At 46.5% G+C, this 23,440-nt stretch overlaps 1 protein-coding gene across 9 annotated transcripts in view; it reads right to left on the bottom strand.

Annotated features, from left to right (window-relative positions):
• Nucleotides 1–23,440, bottom strand: part of SORBS1 (sorbin and SH3 domain containing 1) — a 158,583-nt gene that overhangs the window by 81,133 nt on the left and 54,010 nt on the right. For 5 of the 9 annotated variants that reach the window (XM_012654492.1, XM_012654498.1, XM_012654491.1 and 2 more), the window contains 3 exons: nucleotides 13,897–14,009; nucleotides 4,049–4,193; nucleotides 51–80 (listed from right to left, as the gene is read on the bottom strand). In XM_012654492.1, coding sequence (XP_012509946.1) covers nucleotides 51–80; nucleotides 4,049–4,193; nucleotides 13,897–14,009 — 288 coding nt within the window. Of the gene's footprint in view, nucleotides 1–50; nucleotides 81–4,048; nucleotides 4,194–7,857; nucleotides 8,227–13,896; nucleotides 14,010–14,124; nucleotides 14,152–23,440 lie in introns of all 9 variants that reach the window. The other 4 variants (XM_012654494.1, XM_012654490.1, XM_012654493.1 and 1 more) reach the window with 2 other exon arrangements.

Below are 23,440 nucleotides of genomic sequence, written 5' to 3'. Positions count from 1 at the left end.
GTTTTAATAGGAACCTGGGTTAACATGTAAATAAATATTTCCACACCTACCTGAAAGGCTACTGAGACGTTTTTGCTGTTCTGTGATAAAAGAAAAGAACACACAGTGTGAGTGAGAGTTACACAGCACGTAGTAAGACCAAGAATTCCTGGCCTAACTAGTTAGGACCCCAATTCTGTGTCCTCACTGTCCTCTGGGCTTAGATGCTACAAAGTGTAGCTCAGCTGACCACAGGGGCATTAATGTGGCTCCCATAATGCAGGTGTGCTGTCTCCCATCCCTCCTCGCCCCAGGTATGCACCAGTATTCAAGGGACCACCACAGTTTTCTAGCGTTTACGTCTTATCTCAAGATATCACAACACTGAAGGGGATCCTCCCAACTCCCCTGGCCTCAAGTGAGCACGACCTTCTATGACCCCCATCTTCGTACCTTTCGAGGGAAACATAATTACAATCACAATCATGACAGCAACTGTCTCCTGAAAGCTTGCTAAGTGCCAGACACTGTTTTAAGAGCTTTTACATATAACATGTGTAATCTTCACAACAACCCTAGCAGTTATGTACAATTATTTTCCCCATTGTACAGACAAGGAAATTAAGGCACAGCTTTAGTCTCTATAGCAATCTGGCTGGTCCAGGGTATAGGAGAAATCCTTAAAAATCTGGCATTGGCCGAGAGACTTCCGATAAGGGGCACAAATTACCCCAAGATAACACTAAAAATCAGCTGGATCTAGAACCTGGATCCCCCAACCCCTAGCCCAGGGTCCTTTCCAACTCTAATCACCGACACCCAGCTGGTCCTTAACATTGAAGCTCCATCAGCTTCTTGTTATCCCGGGCATTCCTGTGGAGGGGAGGCCAACATCTCCTTTGTATGGTCCCATGTGGACGTGCTATGAGATAAGTACGAAAATGACCTTTACCTTCCACAGCTGCTAAATATAAAGCACCCACATGGATAAAAATAGAACACTTGCCAGCCCACGGGTACTGTGATCATCCCCCTTGGCTGCATCCCCATCTCCTGCTAGACCCAGTGTGGGCAAGAAGGAAACAGAGGGCAGCTTGGGAGCTCACAGCTGGTGGGAGTGGCGCCTGTCCACTTCTGACACGTGGATGAGGTTCGCACTGGCTAGACAGGCAGAAGCCTAGTGGACCTCCAGGCTCAGCTCTGCCAACAATCTGCAGATGACAACAGCCAGTCACATAAACTCTTGGCCTCAGTTTCCTCATCCGTTAAATCAAAGCGCTTCATGGTATCTGAAGGTGGTTTCCAAACTATTCTGTAGGCTGTTGGCAGGGCCTTCTCCAGCCGGCAAAGTGGACATACTCAATTTTAAAAACTATGTTGTACCCAGTTTCTGAGGTATGAATGGCCTTCCTTTCACAGGATGACATTCAACGCAGATAGTAGTAGCTGTTTTCAGTGGTGTTATTTAGCAGAGTCAGAAATAAAAAACCCTAGGGTGATCCCTAGATTGAGGTATTTGTAAGGTAAGTCTGGGAACCCTTGCACCCTAGTTCTCCAATGTGGTCTATGGGCGAGCAGCGCCAGCGTGCCCAGCAAGCTGGCTGAAAATGCAGCCTCTCGTCCCCCAACCCCCAGACGTCTTGAATCTGAACCCGGAAGCTAACGAGACTCCCAGGATCCTAACCACATTAAAGACCGAGAAGCACTGAGCAAGGGGATTGATGTGCCTCTTTTAGTCCTGAGAACTTCCTGATTGGAATCCTCCTTCCCAGGCCACTGGTAAGTGATTTGCCTTCAAACACATGAGAGATGAAAACTCAGGAAAGAGGGGGAAAGGGCTGTATTGTTTACAACCCTCAGCGCCAGACCAGAGGCTCAGCATCCCTCTGCTTCTAGGAGGTGGTGGCTGGCAGGGAAAGACAGGATTATTGTCACACTATGCCCTGGGACAGTCTAGGCAGAAAAAAGCGGGGAACGTTTTTAGGATGACTAAACTAAAATTACGGAACTGGAGTAAAGTTATTATTCCCTCAGGAGACTTTGCAATAGTTAAGAAATTGTTTTGTGGGTATTGTTTATGAAGCAATGCAGAGCTGCCAGGTTGGGTAAATGCCAAAGCAATGACAAAAGTGCTTGACCTAAGCCCCATTTGCAATTAGCAATGCAGGGCTGGGCCTGCCAGGCTCTTCTATTCTTCTCGACTTTTCCTGCCCTACCTGCTTAGTGAACATATGGTTTTCCTCTTGAAGGGAGAAACCATTTAATTCCAAAAGACTAATACCATTATTTATATCCTTTTCTGAAGGATGTGTGTCTCAGGCTGCACAATCCTGATTTTTAAATGCAAGGGCAGGACTTGGACAAAAGAGAAAGAACCAAAGGTATTTGCGTAAATAAGGGGAATTCATCTGTTCAAGGAAGAAACCCAAAGGAACTATAGACATTTATTTCTGTGCCCAAAGATGTCTCACTAGGTATCATCAGAGGGACTTGGCAGAAGCAGCTGACATTACACTAGGCATTTCCCAAACACCAAGTTGCCTTGGGAATAAATCCCATTTTTAAAGAAACTGCCTTTCTTTCTGGGAACTAACTTGTTTCTGTTTGACTAAAACTTTTCTTTAAAAATGAGTCATAAAGAAGTTTAGAGAACCAAAATTGTACTTTGTCCTGCATTGTGGACACTTTCTGAGCATGGCAAGCTACTGCCCGTAAGGGCCATGGCTTAGCTGGTGGAGCGCCGGCTCCTGTGTAGTTCAGTGTCGGGGCCGGGACTCTTATCTTCTGAAAAACACAGGTCCATAGGTGACAATTAATATGGTAGCCACGCATAGTGGAAAAAACCCTCAAAACTACTAAAACTACTATTTAGGACTTCAGTGGGAAGATCTGAAGTGAGAGAAAATGTTTTATTCATCTACTTTTCAAATTAGAAGCAGGAAACAGAAAATTCTGTTTAGTATGGAAAACAATTAAAAATAGACTCCAGTTCCATTCTCATCCAAGTTAATGCAGGGGGCGGGGAGGAGAGGAAAGCTGTGAGTTAGGAGAGCAGAGAGGCAAGAGGACAATTCGGTGCTGAGCTTTGAGCTCTGAACAAAATAATCAAACCCCGTCTGTTCTTTGAAATTCAGACTAAAAAGCCCTTTCTACACTGGAACAGCCTGGAAACTTTACAGCTCATGCTGGAAAGGACTTTTGTAAAGGGAAAGTTTATTCCTCTATGGAATTCCAAAAAGGAGAGCTTGGGATTTAGAACCACTGTCTGGAATTTTAAAGCAGAAGGGTCAACATATACAACTGCTCCCTCAAATGCTTTTGTTCACCCAAACCCAAGGCTCCTTCAGAGAAGCAGAAGAACCAACCAGAAGCAGTCAGAGAAGCTACAGAAAACAAGCATGCAAACTCATAGCAGAGCTGCCTGGGGCCACATAGTGTGACAACAAACAGCCACATGAACCTTGTGTCCCCTAAATGGGCCACAGAGTAACAGCCCGGTGCTGGCAAGAATGAAGGGCGGTGAGTAACCAAGAAAAAGTTCAACGGCATCTGTCTTAGAGGTACAAAAACATGTTTTACATTCTAGAAAATTTTCTCTCCCAGTAAGTTTTCTCTTTGAAATCTGGTACTCAAAATCCTGCTTTCTAGAAAACTCATTATGTCAAAGAACTAAATTATTTATGACATTACTTAAAAGATGTATCATTGTGCCTAGATTTTCCAAGCTAAACCTCTAATTAGAAGTCTCATGATGAGAAATTAAGAGACACAAACTTTTCTCTTTCTTTTTTTTTTTGGTGTTACCATCTGAAGAAGACAACCATGAGCACCCAAGGTGTGGGACATGCACTAGCCCAGCTTACTTTTCAGACATCTGACATCACCCCAGTCAGGGACCTCTGTTTGCTGGGATCTATTCTGTGGGTCATGGGAGTGAGTAAGCTGGAGGGGGTGACCTTGGGGAATGATGGCATTTGTGAACATTTCTGTGGAATGACAGAATTCGTGCCCCAGACATCACAGACTAGCTATGTCGATTATTCCAGCGGGCACCGCAATGCTTCTTTACCTCGATTGTGTTGCAAGAGCACAATAGTAGGATTGACAATGGTTGTGGAGGGGTAGGCGGATGATGACTTGCTAACTGGTGTAAAGGCTTGGGAATCAGTTCCAATACGGGAAGAAGAAACTTCATTTAATAAAGGACTGGAACCCTGAAAAGAAAACAAACAATGTAACTAACTGTAAATATATCTAGAATTAATGCTTTTTAAAAAGAAGAAATTTAAAGCTTTACAAAGACCTTAATTACAAAAAGAAATGCAATCAATGGGACACATCATATCATTAATTCCAGTTAGAAGTTTAATCTGGAATTCTTTGCGGGTATTAGTAAAGGGAGAGGGGGGAAGGTGAATGTTACTGAAAGTCTCAGCAACATCATTCATTATCTTCACCTGGTAATAGCTGTTGGTCAATCTGGTTACTGGAAAAGCAAATCCAAATCAAAGTAGAATAACATGCAAAACCCATGCAATTCCAAATGTGATCCAAGAACAAGAGCTGGTTTAACTGGGAAAAATCAGGAAAGTTTAGTATACTGTGTAGAGAAATGTAAGACAATGTTGAGGACAAGAAGACATCGATGTAAGAAAAGGCTAGAGTTAAGTAACGGTTCTCTTGGAAAACTACTCTTAGCATTAGCATCACTGAGCAATTTTACCGATGCCTGCTTCTGAGATTTGGATACTATCCTATCCTACTGTGACCTTTTCTACTCTAATATTAGAGTGACAAAGATCCCTGATATAAAGACTTGTAAGAATCCTGATCTTAAAAACCAAGGTCTCTGCCAGAAACACTAAATAAATGATTACAAACATTATAACCTGCATACTGTGGATAATGCCAGTCTTTATAAACAAATGAAAATATAATCCCAAAATGTAGTAAGGGTATTTAGACAGTTTCCTCCATATCTATACATTTTTAAAAGTTTCTATTTTAGACTTTACAAACCCTAAAGCCAGAAGGGCTTTAAGAACAACATTTTGATAGTTACTCTTGAAGCAATAATCAAAGACTGCACAAACATCTATAGAATGAGGGCCACCCCCTACCCACACCTAGCACAATGTTCTGCAGATAGCAGGTGCTCAGCAAATGAAATGCCACGTGAATGACAGGAACCATCTACCAGCAAAGGTGTGTCTGACCAAATGTCTGTGGCAAGAAAACACATACTCATCAAAAGAGAGGATGTGCGTGTCAGCACCTGGGACAGCGCCTGACACACAGTAGGGCCTTCATAAACACTGCCTAGGTTCCTCTATCTCTTCTGAACGTGCTCTAAATAGCTGCTGCTGTTAGTTACGAGTGGCAGCTCAGTTTAGTGAATAACACCTTTTCCCAAGACTTGAGAAACACAGTATGATCTTGTACAAAAGTGCCTCGTTTTGATTTCTCCATTTATAAAGTGGAAAATAATTACACTTTTCCTAATTTATCTCCAAAGTGATATAATGAATATACATGACATATCATTAAAAACTCTGCCAGAATGCACCCAAGAAACACAAAATATCAGGCATACAGCTCTTTAAGTATAAATGCCTAACGTGATGTTTGGGTGGCTCACGAGCATTAAGCATTTTACAAATTTTACTATGTCTTATTTCTGGAACATCACAAAAACAGCTATTGACTAAAAGAACTTGGATCAATTAACATGGCTTTCATTCTTCTCTCTTAAACTCAAATAGCTGCAGATGGAGCAGGTACCAGCCCTTGGCTGGGACACCACACACAGCGGCTCCTCCTCTTGACAATCTCATTCAGCGGAGGAATCCAAGCAGTTTCCTTTTTCACCTCTTACTTTGTTACTCGGGGACAAACCAGGAGTCATCAGGCCAACCGAAGTCCTTTTGGGAGGCTTACACCAGGCTGATTGGTCAGGTTTGAGAAATTGAAAACACTGACCCAACTAATCTGTCCTGGCACACCTGAAACAAACTCGATATGAAAACCTAGATCTATACAAATGATAAATTATAGGGTATACAACAACACTACTCACAGTGGTATATGAGTGCACTAAATATAAAACTCACTTTACCTGTTACTCTAGAGAAACATTCTGTGCCAAAGGGAAGATGCCTGCACTCCCCCAAATGAGACTGGCTTCTGAATTCTAAGTTCAGTTGGCAGCAGGGGGGATACATCAGGGAACAATCTAGCATTTTTCTCCAACAGGGCTGAGTTGCAAAGCTAGAAGGATATTCAAGCCCATGCACCATGTTTGGCCTATGCCTGACCTAACTACATTGTGCTGCATCTAGAGATTTGAGAAGCCCCAGCCCAAGATGTAGCAGTTCCCAGCTTTGGTGTGCCTGATGCCTCATTATAATTTCTCTAACAAGCCAAATAAAAAGTTTCCTTCCTGCTTTCTACATGACTGGCTTCAGCTTAACAAGCCACTTGGAGCAGTCTTGTAGGCATACCTCCTACAAAAGGATGTCAGTGAACGTGTGGTTCCATCAGCTGATTGTATGACTCACTAGATCACTGTAACTCAACATGTGGTCTGTGAACCCCCCGGCATTCAGAATCCTGGGGTGCTTGCTACCCAGTGAGAGCCCTGGGCCCTTCCCAGACCCACTCGATCAGAAACTCTCGGAGAATAACCTGGAGGTGATCATTTAAACAAGCCTCCCTGACCCCCGGGTGATCCCATGTACACCAGGCTCGAGAACTGATAACCAACCCTAAAAAAACCTTTGAGAGCAGGGAGCCTGACTTGTTTATGGTTGTACCCAAGGTACTGAGCAGAATGCCTCTAACATGGAAGGAACTCAATGATTAACTGTTAATTAACCAGTTACTACTTGTGAGTGACTCTGGCCCCCCATTTGCTAGGGCAGGTCCTCAGCAACACAGCTAACGCTCACTGGGCGCTTTCTCTCCGGGGCCGAGCACCACAACAGGAACTTTTACTACTCAATCCCACTGAACCTCACAGCCCTGTGAGTAGAGCCACGTATCCTCACATTACAACTCACACTGAAGTTCTTTCAGATTCTCTCACTTCCTCAGGGCTCCTGAGGAAAAAGCAGACCCAAGTACTTTGACTCAGCTTTCATCCTAAAGCAGCTGGGCTTTGCCGCCTCTGGAGGGGACCCAGCCCTGCCTCCCCCTAGGATGGGACCTGAGGTGTCGGGGCCCTTTAACTTCCCATGACCACTGGAGCCCTGTTTTGCCACAGAGATTCCCGAGACCTCCTCCTCTGGGGCCCTCGCAATTGTCTGACTTTGGAGGAAACAGTCCTCATGTTTGTGCAGGGCTTTCAGGCCCATTTGCTCAATAAAACCCAACTATCTCTCTTTTTATCGTAGTCTCTGCCATTTCTACCTATGAAAAGAGAGTCTGTTTAGTTACCAAATCAACAAAAGAGTGACTCTTTTCCTCCCCGAGAATCTCCCTGCTCCCTGGTAAATTGTTACGTGGCACCACGCCTGCCACTGGCCTTCCACAGAATTGCTCAGCTCCTAACGCCACATCTGCCTGGCCTGTGAAGAGCTTGACTAGCCAAAGTAAAGGCCACGGATAATGTTTTCTCGGAGGGAAAACAAAGTTCTTTCAGGAAGGTGTGCATTCCCAACAGGACAGAGGAGAAGAGGGACTTGTGAACAGCCGCAAGAGGCCCCGGGGACACACGTGGGAGCATGCACTCTAGTGACAGCAGACATGGTTCTAGTCATCACACAAGCACAGCGCAGCCAACGCTTTCCTCAGACCTTAGTACTTCAGTGAGAAAGGGAGTTCTACTGCTGGGAGTAGACATTCAGGAAAGCCATGGGGAGGGAAGTCCAACAAGCTTACGGTACTTGAAACGGCTCCCGTGGGCTCAGGCTCCGAGACTCTGCGGAGGGCCTCCGGTACGGGAGGGACCAGCGGAGGTGGTGGTGAGAAGGACGGTGGTGTCTGGCTAACGGGGGGAAGGGAGCCAGAAGCACTGGCTGGCTGGCTGTGGTGGGGCCGCCTCTGCAGATGAGGGGGAATGAAATCATCTAGAGTCGGAAAGGTCAGAGGTGAGGCGGCAGGGGCGGTCACCGGGACTGCGGGGACACAGTCAAGCGGCCCCAGAGATGCTGGAGGTCTGGCAGTGCCTTCTTGCCCTCTGTCAGTATTAACCAGGTAGAGAGGGACCACTATTACCTCGGGCTGGGCTGGGCTGGAGGAAGTGGCACCCTGTAGGAAATAAGGGGGGTCGTTACGTAAAGGGGTATGACAGGGAGAAAGGAATTCCATATTTAAATGGTTGAGAGTGGACATGCAGTGATGTACTCTGAGAAATATTTTATCGGTGCCCTTTCCTCAGAGTACATGAGACATGGCGCGAGCCAGCTGGCCTCCTGATACGCTATGACACAGAGGGAGCCCCATCCAACTTCACTTTCCATCCATCTATTTTTGAATCCTTTTAACACTTTGAGAGAGAGAGAGAGAGAGAGAGAGAGACAACAACAGAACAGGCAGGCTGTGTTTAACCCATAAAACCACTGTAGAGCCTGAAAGCTTGGGATAAATACAATTTCTCTGGCACCTGTTATAAAACATAAACACTCCGTATCTTACCATATTACTAGAGTACGGATTCCATTTCCCGGCATACTTACACAGTTACAGAAAGGAGAGAGAGAGACAGAGGCAGAGTGAGCACTGTGCTGAGATGTTCAGAGAGAAGAATTCGGGATTCAAGCCACCGCAGTATTAACGCGGAAAGGGAGGGTAGGGCAGCCCAGCAAACAAACGGGCTGCTCGCGTCAGTTTGGAAAGAGACAGTGTAGAAGACACACAAACATTCCTAATTCCTTGCCTTGGCTGGATAACTCGGCTGCAAAAGGTAAGGTTCTTTGCTCTTCCAGTTTTCGGGATCAGAGGTAACCTGGGGGCCTAGCACAGGTGGTCTCACTGCATCTGGGAACGAAGCCTGAGTCCCCAGGGAAGGACTCTCACCACGGTTAGCGGCATCTTTACAGATGTCAAAGAATAGCTTGGGAGGGTCAGGAGGAGGAGCAAGGGGTGGTTGTCCTGTGCCGGCTGTGCGGGAGACAAGGCTGGGAGCTGGTGCTCGGGTGCCTGCAGCCTCCAAGGGAGTGCCTTTGGCCGGGTCACGTGCAACACGAGAGTTTTCTGACGCCGCCGGGCAAATGTTATTGGATAAACAAGGTACATATAAGCTGCTGACCTTTTTATTCCCAACTGCCTCATGACATGGGTTAGAGCTCACATTCTTACTACCAACTATCCTGGTGGCTGCATAGTGGTGCTGGGGTTGGGATGAAGCACTGGGCAATGTGGAATCCGGAAGCAAGGGACCAGGACACGCTGCACCTTTCGGAGCCGATCCAGCTGCCAGGGGGACAGAGATGGGCTGGGGTCGTGAGGGGTTCTGCTGGCTGGGGGTGCCAGGTGAGATGTAAGGCTTAGGTGAGCTCAGGTAGAGGGAGTCCTTATAGGTACTGTGGCTGGTGGGGGGCTGCCATGCAAAGCGGCCCTCTTTAGGGAGAGGAAGGCGTGGGGGAGAGAGAACCTTTAGCGGTATTTTCAAGACATGGTATCAAAACAGGGAAAAAAAGAAAGAGGAGAAATGGAAAGGACGACCATTAGAAACAGCAGCATAACGTGATCTGAAGAAAAAACAATTCTCGACATGTTTTTAAGCAAATCTTCAGGTCAGACTCCTCGTGGTGCCCATATTTCTCTTCTGGGTAAAGCCAAGGGCTGAATCATACTCACCTGGACAGGCAGCCTGACTCTGCTTTGCGTCCCAGGGAGGCTGAGCCCACAGGAGGCCACATGCTAAGTCAATTTTGACACCAATCCTCGGTTGACTGCGTCTTTATTAGACCGCCTGACTCAAGAAGGGTGCCAAAGGAACAGAATGCCACTCCAAAGCCCCCAATTCCGTCTCAAACCTCCTTTCCTCAAGACTTTTGTCTTTAAATCTTTGGCTTTAAAAGTTTAAGTTCACTGGAACCCCCTTTGAGTGCCTTTCATTCTTTTCCCTTAGGAAAAGAAGAACTTGGAAGAACCATCCCACCCTTATTTGTGTTCACAAGAGACAGATGTCTTAATTGAGTCACTGAGATTTAGCACTCAATTCCATAAGCATAACAAATTAAAGCTCACCAAGAAGAGAATACTAAGGACTTTTGAATATACATGTGCTCTTTTCTCAGAGGAAACAATCTGATGGAACTAATTATTAGAAGGAAGACAGGCATGAGATTAAAAGCACACAGTCTCCCATTTTTGATGCATGCAGAAAAACCAAGCAATGAAGCACTTAACTGGCCCATCGGATTCGACTGTGCCTGGTTTATCAAAATCCAGTTCCAGCCCCATCCCATCCAGCCCACCACCATGCTCAGCCTGAGACTCAGGACTTAAGCCCTAACCTCTGATTACAGGCTCAGAGCTCAAGAGCCATAGCTCACATCTCATTCCTTTTCCCCTCAACAGGTCTTTCCTCCTCGGGTCTTAGTGGGGCAGAGGGTCAGGAAATGGGGTGACTCTCCAGACTTGACCTTCACTTCAATGACAGTCATCTGCCAATGTGGCTCAACTGGGAATTAGACCACAAGATAAGGAGAGTTCATTTTCCCAGAGTTTCTTCACTGGCCCCTATCTTTAAAGATATCCCAGCACTAGAAGAAAACCAGAATCTTCCTCCAAATTGCACAGGTGAGATATATTAGAGTTTGGTAAACATCTGGTAAATGGGTTGTGACCAAAAACTGGGAGGGTACAAAAGTCTGAGTCTATTTTGGGATTGTATTTTATCCATTTTTATATTTGCAGAGTGCAAGTGGCAAGGGGAAGGAATGTTAGAAAGGGTGAATAGGTCAAAAATGTAAAAAGTTTTATGAGTCTGGATTAGAATATCAACCTGGAAACAGTAAATAACCCATCCCTTAAACTCAGTTTTCAAGGTACAAATAAGCAGAATGGAGAAGCAGCTATTTGGGTATCCCAGGTTAACTCACTGTCTGTTCTTTCCACAGGGCGCCCATGATGGTGCCAGTGGAATGTGGACATATGTACCAGCCGCAAAACCAAAGTGAACAGCCCCTCTCCAGCAGTCAGCAGCAGCAAAAGCTTTCAGATGAACACTGGGCTTCAGTGACCTTAGACTGGAGGTTGGGGCATGTTTATAGACTGCATGATGCTCTCTAGAAACAGAACGCCTGGACTAGCATGCCCCAAAGGGACTGCCGGGAGAGCTGACAACAGCTGTATGGAGGTAAGCAAAAGACCATTTTGATTTGGTCTCAGATTTACTTTTACTTTGAGCTCTAAGGTCCCACATGTGATTTCTTCTTGTCCAAAGATAGAAATCAGCTTCAATGAGTTTTTTAACTTAATTTGGCTGTGGCCATATATGGTGCCAAGGCTGCATTACATCAGGCCTGAACCTTCCCAGGGTCTTGACCCCATGGAGAAGACATTCCCCCGAGCATCAACAGCTCACTCAGAGCCAAAGGTCTTCCTGCCCTGGGGCTTCTTTTAGTCCTAAAGCAGCAGGGGGATTGGCACAGTGACTCCACATGGAAGAAACTACTTTTCTTTTTACTGTAAACATTGTAGGAACCATGCATGCAGTTTGCATTCTGCCCAGCTGGCTACTAATGAAATTCCATTTATCTTTTTAGAAGGTGGTCAGAGAAAAAAACGAGGCTTACTGAAAAATCTAGTATGTTTATAGTTTATACAGTTGCAGAAACTACCAATCCCCACCTCCACTGGGCACCACTGTGATGATGATGATGTCAGAGAGAGGAAAGCCCTGGTTTCCTGTTACCGGGGGAGGGGAGAGAGGGCAGCAGGTCCAGGCCAGCAGGACATAGGATTCCCATCTGGGCCACAGGTCTCCTAGATCCCAACTCAGTCCCCAGGAGGAGATGCTAGGCCTGCAGGGGTCTGAGAGCTCTCTTCAGCCAAAATCAAGCCAGGGCAGTCACTAGCCCAGTCCACCCCCACTCTGTCTCAGCCAGTGCGTACTTACCGCCCTGGCAATGGCTACACAGACAAGAAGTCAGGTTTGCATTTGGAAAACAAGTCTAAGAGGTAATGCATGACCTAAAGCTTCTGGAAATTTGGATGGCCAACTTTACACTGAATATGCAGAATAAAAACTCTGTATCAGAATTTACCCAGTTCCCTTTAAGAAGCCCCAGTAAAAAGAAAAAATTGCTGGATGGTGACAGATAAGAAAACGTGCTATTTGCAGAAGATATTACAGGATGCTCGCTGTTATTACAAGGCTCACCCTTATAAACTCCTTGAGGGCAACGTTTAACACAGTGATCTGAACACAACAGAGATACTCAATAAAGTTGTGTTAAATAAATGTATTTTAAAGGAATTTTTATTTACTTCACAGGCTTTTAAAATCATCTCTTTAAAAGAGCTGCTTAAGAAACCAAAAGGAATTACTGAGTTACCCTTTGGACTAAGTCACTGATAGTGGAAAAGGATGTGCTTCTACATTGCATTGAATTAATCAGCACAGAGCTGACTGTATCCATTCCTGGGACGGCTGAGAAGGAAGCGTGTCTGCCACAGGCAGCACATTTCTACACTGGGAAAGGCTTTCGAAATGGGAAAACTATGGCAGGTGGTTCACTGGACAAGGGACCACCCCAGTCTCTGTGTCTACGGAGAACAGAGGAGGACTTCAGGAGGCCATGCACATTTGCAGCTCCTGGTTCTAACCAGTGGCCCTGGATGCACACGGCTGTACTTAGCGAGGAAAGTCATGGCAGGTGGCAGAAAGGCTTAAGGGGGCAGCTCAGTGCACAAGGCAAACACCTAAGTGACAAACTCCAAGCCTGGGAAGATAGGAGCCTATGGAGAGGAAGGAAAACATCGTCTCTGAGTCAGTTTCATTTCAGGGGCCAATGCGATTTTATGTCCTCGGGAGCAAGTGCCAGAGGATTGTTGAAGAAGGGGGTGGGAACTAGCAAGGAACTGCGGAATTTCTGGACTCCTTCTGAGTTCTGGGAGCACCTTCACAGAAGGAAGGCACAAGGAAGTGGACCACATAAGGAACACATTTCTGCAAGAGTTTTTGAGCAGCACAGCTTCCTTTAAGAGAAAGGACTGCTCCATCCCACAGATGTGGCTCCTCTGTGTAAAAACACTCTTCTCAGATCACCTGAATTAAAACAGGGTCTATTCCTTTCATCCAAATGGCAAAGTAGCAACAGGGAGGAGAAGGACGAAAGATCAGGAAAATCACCTAGGGGAAAAGACTTAGGCACAATTATCCTTATTCCAACTTGCACAGCTTTGGCGGGTTTTCTTTTGCAGGGCAGAGCTGGGTGGTTTAAGCAGCGCTGAACTGCCATTTTGACTTCTATCTGCCTGTTCCTGGGCTGCTGGATTTAGAGTCTGGCTATAGCGACCTGATCATAATCTGTAAGGATACAGTTGCTGGAACTCTTACAGCCCCAACTCCAGAAAATAACTGGAATAAACACAAGATGCACTTTTCTCTTGAATATTACACTCTAAAGAGTTTTTTCTTTAAAAACAAGCTCAGACTTTTTTCTTATTTATTCAAGGCTAAATGCATTCCCTCTTTCAGAACATTTCCACATGCATATCAAACCCAGAAAACACTGGGGCCTATTTCTAATGCCCTGTTAGACCAAACCCATTCCAAGCTTTAGCTCTGCTTGACCTCAACTTTCCTCCTAACTCTGGTCCTTGCAGAGCTTTTCCAGAGCTGCCAAAAGTTTGAAATCTATTCCATTATCCAGCTGGGCAAGCAAAAGTCCCAAGTCTAAGCTAAAAGACTCAAGAACAGGTACCACCCACCAGTCCCCACCCTGCCCCCGGGCACATGCCTACCTGGGGCTTGTCGGAAGGAAGGTTGGGATGCACACTTCTGTAGCCCTTGGCAGCCAGTGAAGAGGGCTGGGCATTTCCATTGGCATCAGCATTGGAAGAAAGCCTCCACTCATCTGAGAAATAGGGGGGAAAAAAACCTCTCACTCACAGGGAATGCTCCTGGTTCCCCTCTAGTTCAGGGGTGCCTGGTGCAAGGCCGGGACAGTAAGAATGCAAGAGAAACCATACCTGTTGGGGAAGGCTCTGGCTCCAGACCTATGTGTGGTGAAGAAAGGATGAAAACAAGAAGAAAAAGGGGGGAAAACAGAAATGGTTACATTTGCAGGAAACAAGCATGAACTGCACAGAAGGATGAAAATCCAGCACCCTGTTGTCTGACACAAAATGCCCTCAGTCACGATGGCCTGATTACCATAGGAACCCACTCTAAACCATGATGTGCTCACAGGCGCTGACCTTTGAAAACACAAGGCTCACATTCACAGGAATGAAGAAACAATTGTTCCTTGACATTCTTATTTTACAGACAAAAAGGCAACAGAACTCTCTGCTGTCCAGTCCCTACTCCCTAGCTCTCATTCCCCTTCCTCGAGCCTGCTGTGGGCTCAGAATGACCGCTCCTCATTAGCAGGCTGGGCTAACTAACAGGCCCGGGAGAGAGCGACGTGGATAAACACTTCTTCCAGGGGTGGTGGTGCTATACTAGAGGGACAATATGACTTAAGCCCAGAGGTATCTGCTGTGTTAAGGATTTTTCTTCCTGCCTGCCTTTCTCTTTCCATTAAACAAGCCACATAAACATTTCACAATCGAATCCCCCTTCCTGAGTGTTCATCGCACTACAAGGCACCCCTTGTTCTCCCTTTAGACTTGCCAGCCACGGCCCGATGCACTTCAGAGACCCGAAGCCTCTCCTAATTTGACCCACGTAGCACCACGAGGCAGCAGAGCAGTGCGTACTAGCTCGGCGGGGAAGGCAGCTGGGCCTCAATTCAAATCCTGGCTCCACCACCTATGGGTTCTATGACCCTGGGCGAGTTGTCAAACTCAGTTTGCTCATCTGAAAAACGGGGATAATGATACTCCTGCTTCGTAAGTGTTGTTATAAGAACTGTCTCTACTCTCTTTCCTCTATCCAGCCCAGGGGTCCGCAAACTTTTCTGTAAAGGACCAGAGAGCAAATATTTTCGGTTTTGTGGGGCATGTGGTCTCAGCCGCAGCTATTCAACTTGACCACTGTAGCACAAAAGCAGCCACAGACCACATGTAAATGAATAAGTGTGTCTGTGCTCCAATAAACCTTTATTTACGGACACTAAAATTTGAATTTCATATAATTTTCATGTGGCATACAATATCATTCTTCTTTTTATTTTTCTTTCAACCATTTAAAAATGTGAAAACCATTCTTAGCTCAAGGGCTGTTCAGAAACAGGCATGGGCCAGATTTCGCTCAGAGCCACAGTTTGCCAACCCCTGATCTGGCCGGTCCTTTAACTTCCTTCTTCTCCTCTGCTGCCTCACTTATCTCACTGTGTACAGACAAAGAGGGGACAAGTACCGCAGCACTCGCAGTCCAAGCCTCCGTTCTCCACGTGGGTCGCTCAGGGACTAGAGATGGGCTTTCCAGATGTCAAGTGGAGATTTAAGAACATTTACTAAACACTTCTGTAAATGCCAGGCACTGTTAGTCACTGTCACACCGATTTCGTATTTAATCAAGTGTACACCACAACTCTCTGAGGTAGGTGATCACTCTACTTCATGGATGAGAAAACAGAGAGGCTATATGACTTGCCTAAAGTCACACAGCCAGGAAGTGACAAAACAGTCAGCCCAGGTCTCCAGAATTCAAGTGCCGTGCCCTGCCAGCCAGCCACAGCCACCAACCACACCAACAGCCACAAAGTGGGAAGCTACGCTCCAGGGAGGCGGTGGGAGCCAAAGGAGTCAGAGCAAAAGGCAAGCAGGGGTAACGGCTCTGAGTGGCTTGCGTCCATGTACGGCAGCGGCACAGCTGCGCCCGAATCGCTGGGAGGGCTTGTTGAACCATCACCAGGACCGGTGCCTGGTGTTTCCAACTCAGCAGGAGAGATGTGCAGCCTGAGAATCTGCATCTCTGACACGTTCCCAGTAATGCTGAGGCTGCTGGTCCACGGCGCACACTCTGAGAACCACTGATGGAAGGTATACTCAAAAACATCCTCACTCTGGAAAACTAACTGTATTCATTGTTTCTCATTTTCTCCCCTCTAAAATGGTTTCTTAGACATATATTCTTTCAGCAGGTTGCCTGTTACATTTCTGCCACTCCCTTATGGACGACTGACAGCTACCTGTCTTCTCCCCCACACAGGACCACACACAGTCAGCCCTCCATATCCTCGGGTTCCACATCTGCATTCAGCCAACTACGGATCGAAAATATTTGGGAAAAAAATACCACAATTAAAAAATACAATTTAAAAAAATATATAGTATAATATTTACATAGCATTTACATTGTGTTAGGTATTATAAGTAATCTAGAAATGGATTAAAGTATACGGGAGCATGTGTGTAGGTTATATGCATTTTATATAAGGGACTTGAGCATCTGTGGATTTTGGTATCTGTGGGGGTCCTGGAACCAATCCCTGGCAGATATCAAGGGATGACAGTAGTTGGGAAATTTACAGGACTTGTGTTTTGCTCATATTATTGCAATGTACTGGCTTGTGTGACCAGGGGCAAGTTCATTAACCACAATAAATTTTACTTTCTCATCTATAAAATATAATCCTTACCCCATATAATTCTCACAGGGTTGCTAAGGAATCAGAGATCAGGTATATACAAGTATCTCTAAAAGTGGCCATATTTAATACCCATTGTGGCATCCATCCAGATTCCTGGCCCAGAGATACCCTTGCAGCTGGCAAGCTCTCAAACACTAGGTGACACATGGTGACAATGGTCCTCCTCCTCCCTCACATCTATCACTTTTACTGTCCTATCTTCTTCTTTTTTTTTTTTTTTTTGGAACAGAGTCTCACTCTGTTGCCTGGACTGAAGTACAGTGGCATCCTCAAACTCCTGGGCTCAAGCGATCCTCCTGCCTCCGTCTTCCAAGTAGCTAGGACTACAGGCGTGCGCCACTATGCCCAGATAATTTTTCTAATTTTTGTAGAGACAGAGTCTTGCTCTTGCTCAGGATGGTCTCAAACTCCTGGCCTCAGGCATTCCTCCTGCCTCAGCCTCCCAGAGTACTAGGATTACAGGTGTGAGCCACACCGTGCCTGGCCTCCATATTCTTTAAGTTGCTATTTCTAGTCTGTCTTTGTCAAATCCTTCCACCAAATTTACTAGATTTATACAAACACTAAATATCAACTGGTTCTGAGTGCAGGGCTATTTAATAAAGGATGTAAACTTCATACATGGATTTGGGGACATATTCTTTTGCCCACTTTTTGGTTCTCAGTTGGGTTGGTTCTATTCAGGTGGCATTGGCAAAGAGATGTCATGGAAGGTTGGGATGTGACTGTCCTTCCAAATCTCTGGATTTCATAAAGAGACTGTTAGTTTGGCCTCAGATTGCCTAGCTTGAGCCCTGATTCTCTATCTTGTTAACTGTACATCCTGCAAATGACCTACCCTCATCTGCGAAATGGAGATAACATCTACCTCTTTTGAGTCATGAGAACTAAATGAAAGTATCTCGCATAAAGTATGTGCTTTGCGAAATCAGAATCCAAAGCATAAGGAAAAAACTTCCCATAGACATATATTAGAGTTGCTAATGTTTGCCATTTGATAAATAGCTTCAAGAACATAATATCCTTGAGGACAGATCCACTTTTTCTTCTCTTTCCAAGTCTTTAAAACTGTTCCCCTTACCCTGCCCATGAAAGGCAGTTCCCAGGAGCTGTTTAAGTCTTCCTCTCTTCCTTATTCAGGGAGAAATGTATTTCTGACATTTCACCATCCCTTATCTGTTACCTCCTCTTCTGAACCTGGAAGGCTGTAGCAGCCCAGAGTCATTTGGGCCTGAGTGTAGCAGAATGAAATCTTATGTGCATAATGATCCATTATCAACTCCGGGTTGAAGAGACTGTCAAAATGCTTCTTTCAATAAATGTTACCTTAGAGCTCCTGAGGTCAGGGGAGGGCCTTGGAAAGTCGGATGCTAGAGAGCTTTTGCAGCCCTGAAGAGACCTAACCTTTCTGTAAGAAGTATAACTTACTTTGCTTTATCTTTTCCTCCCTCTGTTCTTTATATGCAATCTTTTCTAGCCCGTGGCAGTAGCCTCCTGATATTTTCTTTTGTCTCATTCTGTGCTAATTGCATTTTGGCCTGTTGTTAAGTTTTTGGGTTTTCTCCCCCTTTATTAGAGACAGGGTCTCGCTATGTTGCCCAGGCTGAAGTGCAATGGCTATTCACAGGTGCAATCATAGTGCAACCTCGAACTCCTGGGCTCAAGTGATCCTTCTGCCTCAGCCTCCTCAGTAGCTGGCACTATAGGTGTGCACCACCAAGCTTGGCTAAAGTTTTTTTGCCGATCAGTTCTTCTTGGGATCTTAGGCTAACTTTGAGCTAGTCTTGGTGTGTTCTAGTATTCAAGAGGTCGATGACAGGGGTTAAAATTGGATCTACCAATCTTATTTGTGTTTATTTTGTATTTATGCTATATAGTAGAGAATTTTACTCTTCCCTAAAAGAGGTCTGGCCTTTGCCCTCAGCATCTGGGAAGTAATCTCTAAGTCCTTGGGGTGTCATGCTTGACAGGAATGTCTTCATTTATCTGGGGGCTTTGAGCCATCAGGCGCTGACCTCCTGGAGGACTGGACACTGAAATCTGCCACATGGGCAGTGGATCATGCCTACAGAATGGAGCCCCAATAAAAAGTCTGGACACAGGCCAGGCGCGGTGGCTCACGCCTGTAATCCTAGCTCTCTGGGAGGCCGAGGCGGGCAGATTGTTTGAGCTCAGGAGTTCGAGACCAGCCTGAGCAAGAGCGAGACCCCATCTCTACTAAAAATAGAAAGAAATTAATCGGACAACTAAAAATACCTAGAAAAAATTAGCCGGGCACGGTGGCACATGCCTGTAGTCCCAGCTGCTTGGGAGGCTGAGGCAGGAGGATCGCTTGAGCCCAGGAGTTTGAGGTTGCTGTGAGCTAGGCTGACGCCACAGCACTCTAGCCGGGGGAACACAGTGAGACTCTGTCTCAAAAAAAAAAAAAAAAAGTCTGGACACAAAGGCTCAGGTCAAGTTCCTGGCTGGCAATACTCCGAGCACACTGTCACACATCGACACTGGGAAATAACAGGCCCTGACTCCACGGGAGAGGGCAAGAGAAGCTCCACATTTGGTATTTCCCCAGACTCCACCCTATGCGCATCTCCTCTTGGCTGATTTTAATCTCTATCCTTTCCCTGTAATAAACCATAGCCATGTGTGTGACAGCTTTCAGTGAGCTGTGTGAGTCCTTCCAGCATATTATCGAACCCGAGAGTGGTTCGGCAAATCCCCTGAACTTGCAGATGGTGTCGGAAGGGAGGCTGCTCTCGTGGGGGCCTTTCCCTCCAACTTCTCAGTTGGCCCCAATTCTCACACACACTCATGGGTAGGAGATACCTTTAACTGCTTCAATGTCAATTTTCTTATAGTATCTTTTTGCTACTGTCATTTCTGGGGAGAAAATCTGAGAGTCAAACCAGAGGAAATGATTTGCCTGTAGGTCCAACAATCTTTACATCCAAAGCTAACTTTGCAGTCAGGAATCAGGCAGTAAGGACTGGAGCCAACTGACACAGAATTACCAAAATGTCAGGGCTGAACTGAACCTTGGTGTCTGAGTCTGAACACAGGAAGTGATGTATCAAGCCACACAGTCTTCAGGCTATACCAGACAGGAAATTGGGTATCACACCTACCACCAGCTCAGGCTCCCTGTCTCCTCTTGAGCAAAAGACCCTTGGCCTGGGACATGGGTGGATTCACTCTGAACCAAATGGCCAACACCCAGACCTGGCTGGCAACGAGATCAGGAAGCAGTACTATGATTACTACCATTCTTTTTGGATGGTTTGATCTAAACACCAAGGTCCACATTCGGAGATGAGGAGGCTGATCGGGAAAGCTATGGTCAGGGATCTTGAGTCAAGCTGTCACTTGAATGCGGGATTTTGGAGAGTGGGCTTTAACTGGGAAACTCCAAGGGTTCCAACTGTCACTGCACCCAGAGAACTTCTCCATCCTCCCAAGGTTCCCCTGGATGTGGATGGCTCCCAAATCCACACTTGGACTCCAAATTTCCAAATGCCCATTAGGAACTTTCTCCTAGAGGCCCTTCCCTTGCCAAGAAACTCAACATGTTAAAAATGGAATTCAACATTCCTTTCAACCTCCTTCACAAATCCCCCCATCTCCGTGAGTGCCACAAGTATTCTCCTAGCCAACCAAGAAAGACACCTCCCGGTCAGCATGGAGCCCTGCCTCTCCATGGTCCTTTATTACGCTGCATCGAGCCCTGTCATTTCTTCCGTCCTCCTAAGGACACTTTCACCCTCGGCCCCTGTTCTGCATTCCCACTAGGCCAAGGCCCTTCTTGCTTCAAACTGAAATTATTTCATATCTTTAACAGGCCTCCTGACCTACAGTAACTAGAATAGTTACCACTAAAGAGCACTTGCTTTGGGCCTGTGCTAAATGCTTGCTATGAAAGAGCTCATTTAATCTCAACTCTATCACAATCATCCCCATTTTACAGATGAGGCAACTGAAGCCCCCTAAGGTTGAGTACCTTGCCCACATCACAAAGATAGCAAGTGGCAGAGCTTAGCCTCAAAAGAGGGCTGCACAACTCCATAACTATGCCCTCTCTCCCAGGACAGAGGAGTTGGAGCAAGGACTGGAAATGGGGAATACCTCTGAAATGCGGGCGTCACGGGGTCATATAAGGACTAGAGCTTCCAGTTGAGGCAAATAATCAGCAACTTGGCAACCTGCATGGATTTAAGAAAGTGGAAAAGCCAGGGAGCTAGGCAGAGAGGGCGTAGACAGAGCTGCTAGGGGACAGATGCTGGCCCTTGTGATAAGGAGGGAGCCAGCTGCCACCTGGCATCAGCTATCTGAAAAGGCACAGGGAGTAAGAAGCACATCCAAGGCTTGACAAGAGCCACTCGCTGCCTCCCGGTGAGGCTCCCAGTCCAGGCTGAATATGGCTGTCTGCAAATGCTGCTGAAGACTGTTTTCATGAGGCTGGTCAAGGGTCAGGGGCTCCTAGGCCCCAGGACAGGACTGGAGACTGGTGTGGGCCAGCAAGTCGTCACCCAGAGGTCACAAAGAGGCAGTAGGCAGGGATGGGAGGAAGGCTGGGAGCCACATGGGCACCACCAGAGTCAGGAGCCAGCAGGATGCTGGCCAACGTGCAGTATGGTCAGAGGACAAGATCGCCATTCCTGAGTGTCCCACGGCCACGCTCTCCAGTGCTAACTCATTATTCCTTTTCACCCAAACTGTCCCAGCGTACTATCTTAAATTTATCCCCAGGCAAAGGGATTCTATTTGTGTCAGGTTAATTTCCAAACTTCCTAAGGTCATGGAGCATTCTGGAACAAGAAAGGCTTAGAAAGTATCTTGCCTAAGTCCCTCATACTTTGTACGGGCTTCAAAGTGACTGTGACTGACCCACAGTCAGAGAGCAAGGTAGCATCTACGAACCCACGCCTGACTCTTCTGTTGCAACAAACAGCCTTTGGCCCTCACCAAATGCATCCAGAATTATTCTCTTTTCCTCCCTTCCCCTATTGCTCATCACAGTTCCCAGTGACTTAGCACCTGGCACACAGATGATGCTGAATGAATGTATGCTCATTGGATTCAAGGATCTCACCTTACCAGGAGGAAAATACTAAGCTTAATTTACAGTAAGGTATGAATGACTGATAGCTTTCCCTTAATTCTTCCAAGTACAGTATTTGCATTTTAAAACAGTCCGGTAATGATTTGGTGAAATCTCTTTTCACCAAAATTCTTTGGTAGAGATATGTAAGATACAGAATTATTCTGAGACAAGAGAGCACATCCAAAAGTGCCTCAAATCCACAGCGGGTGCTGGTAGCACAAGCCTGTACTTGGTGAGGAGCCGCATTTGTGCTCTATGTTAGTACCACACTGTGGCCACTAGAGGGGGTCCAAGGCCCCCTCTCCTCCCAACTAGAAGATGGGCTGGGCTGGTTCATGAGGTCATTTTACTGAGCTGTGGTGCTGAAGGTAAGGCCTTTGTCTTTAGACCATCCCTTAGGTTTCTTTCTTCCCCAAGTGTCCCCCCGCTTGGAGCTGGGTCTTCCCATTTAGGCTTAGAGAGGCGGGATTAGGCTAGCCTTAGAAAGAAATAACTTTATTTCTCTCCTTGCCCCTGCCTTTCCTGGAGAAGAGAGAAGCAACTGCAGCAGGGCAGGAGCCAGGGCAGGCTCTCAGGACCAGCAAGGTACTCTGTTCACGTTAGCGCTGTAGGCTGCTCAGGCCTTTCCTCAGCCTAAGGATAAAGAAGCCCTCCCCAGGGACCAACATTACCAGAAAGGGGCCTGTGCTCAAACCTTAGCCTGGCCTCACTCCCAGACATCTCCCTGGGCACCTGTTACAGGTGGCTGGGACAGGAAGAAAGTCAGTCTCCATGACGCTGGACACGGTCCGTCTCCACCCTATACAATCCCATCTTAACACACCGGAAGGGTCTGCATGCCATACACGTCCTTTCCTCTCTCGTCCCAAGGGACTGGTCATCCCCGCCGTTCAATTTCTCCCTCCAATTCCTTCAGGAAAGAAAGAAAATTCCCATCCCCTATAGCAGCAGCTCTCAGATGTGGTCCTTGGACCAGCACCATCAGCATGACCTGAGAACTTGTCAGGAACGTAAAACAGACCCACAAGCGGAAACCATACATTCTAAAGCTCTGGGCTGGGGCCCAGCGACCTTTTTACTCCAGGTGATTCCGATGAGGCTGAAGTGTGAGAACCAACTTTCCTACAGAGTGGAGAGGGGCTGTCCCACCCTAAACTCACTGTGCCTGTGCAACCTCCAAGTCGGCATTTCCCAGCTCCCAGAATACTTGGGCTATGGAAAGCCCTCTCCAGAGAGGCCCAAATAATCCTAATCTAGTATCAGCAGCTAACATCTAACAGTTTATTTCATGCCACCAGGCACGGTACAAAACACTTCACATACTTCTTCCTCATAATAATCCTGTGAGGCAGGTCCAATTATCAACCCCATTCTACAGATGAGATCATTAGGGTTGAGAGAGTGAATAACTCATCCAAGGTTGCATAGACAACAGGTGGTGGAGGCAGGATGTGAACACAGATCTATCAGGTTCCAAAGCCCCAGTTCTAAACCTCAACATTCAGGTTCCCCAAGTTATGGATCAGGGAGTGGAGGTAGCTTGACAGGGCTTCTTTGATCTCTCTTCGCTCCTCTTTTGCACTGGCCTTAGAACTCCACATCCTGCTCCCTCAGCTAGCTGGTCCCCACCCAGGCCTGAGCCCTGCCCACC

The sequence above is a fragment of the Propithecus coquereli genome, unplaced genomic scaffold (assembly GCF_000956105.1).
Source record: "Propithecus coquereli isolate 6110/MARCELLA unplaced genomic scaffold, Pcoq_1.0 Scaffold440, whole genome shotgun sequence".
NCBI classification, from domain to species: domain Eukaryota; kingdom Metazoa; phylum Chordata; class Mammalia; order Primates; family Indriidae; genus Propithecus; species Propithecus coquereli.
This window is presented reverse-complemented; position numbering and strand designations above follow the sequence as displayed.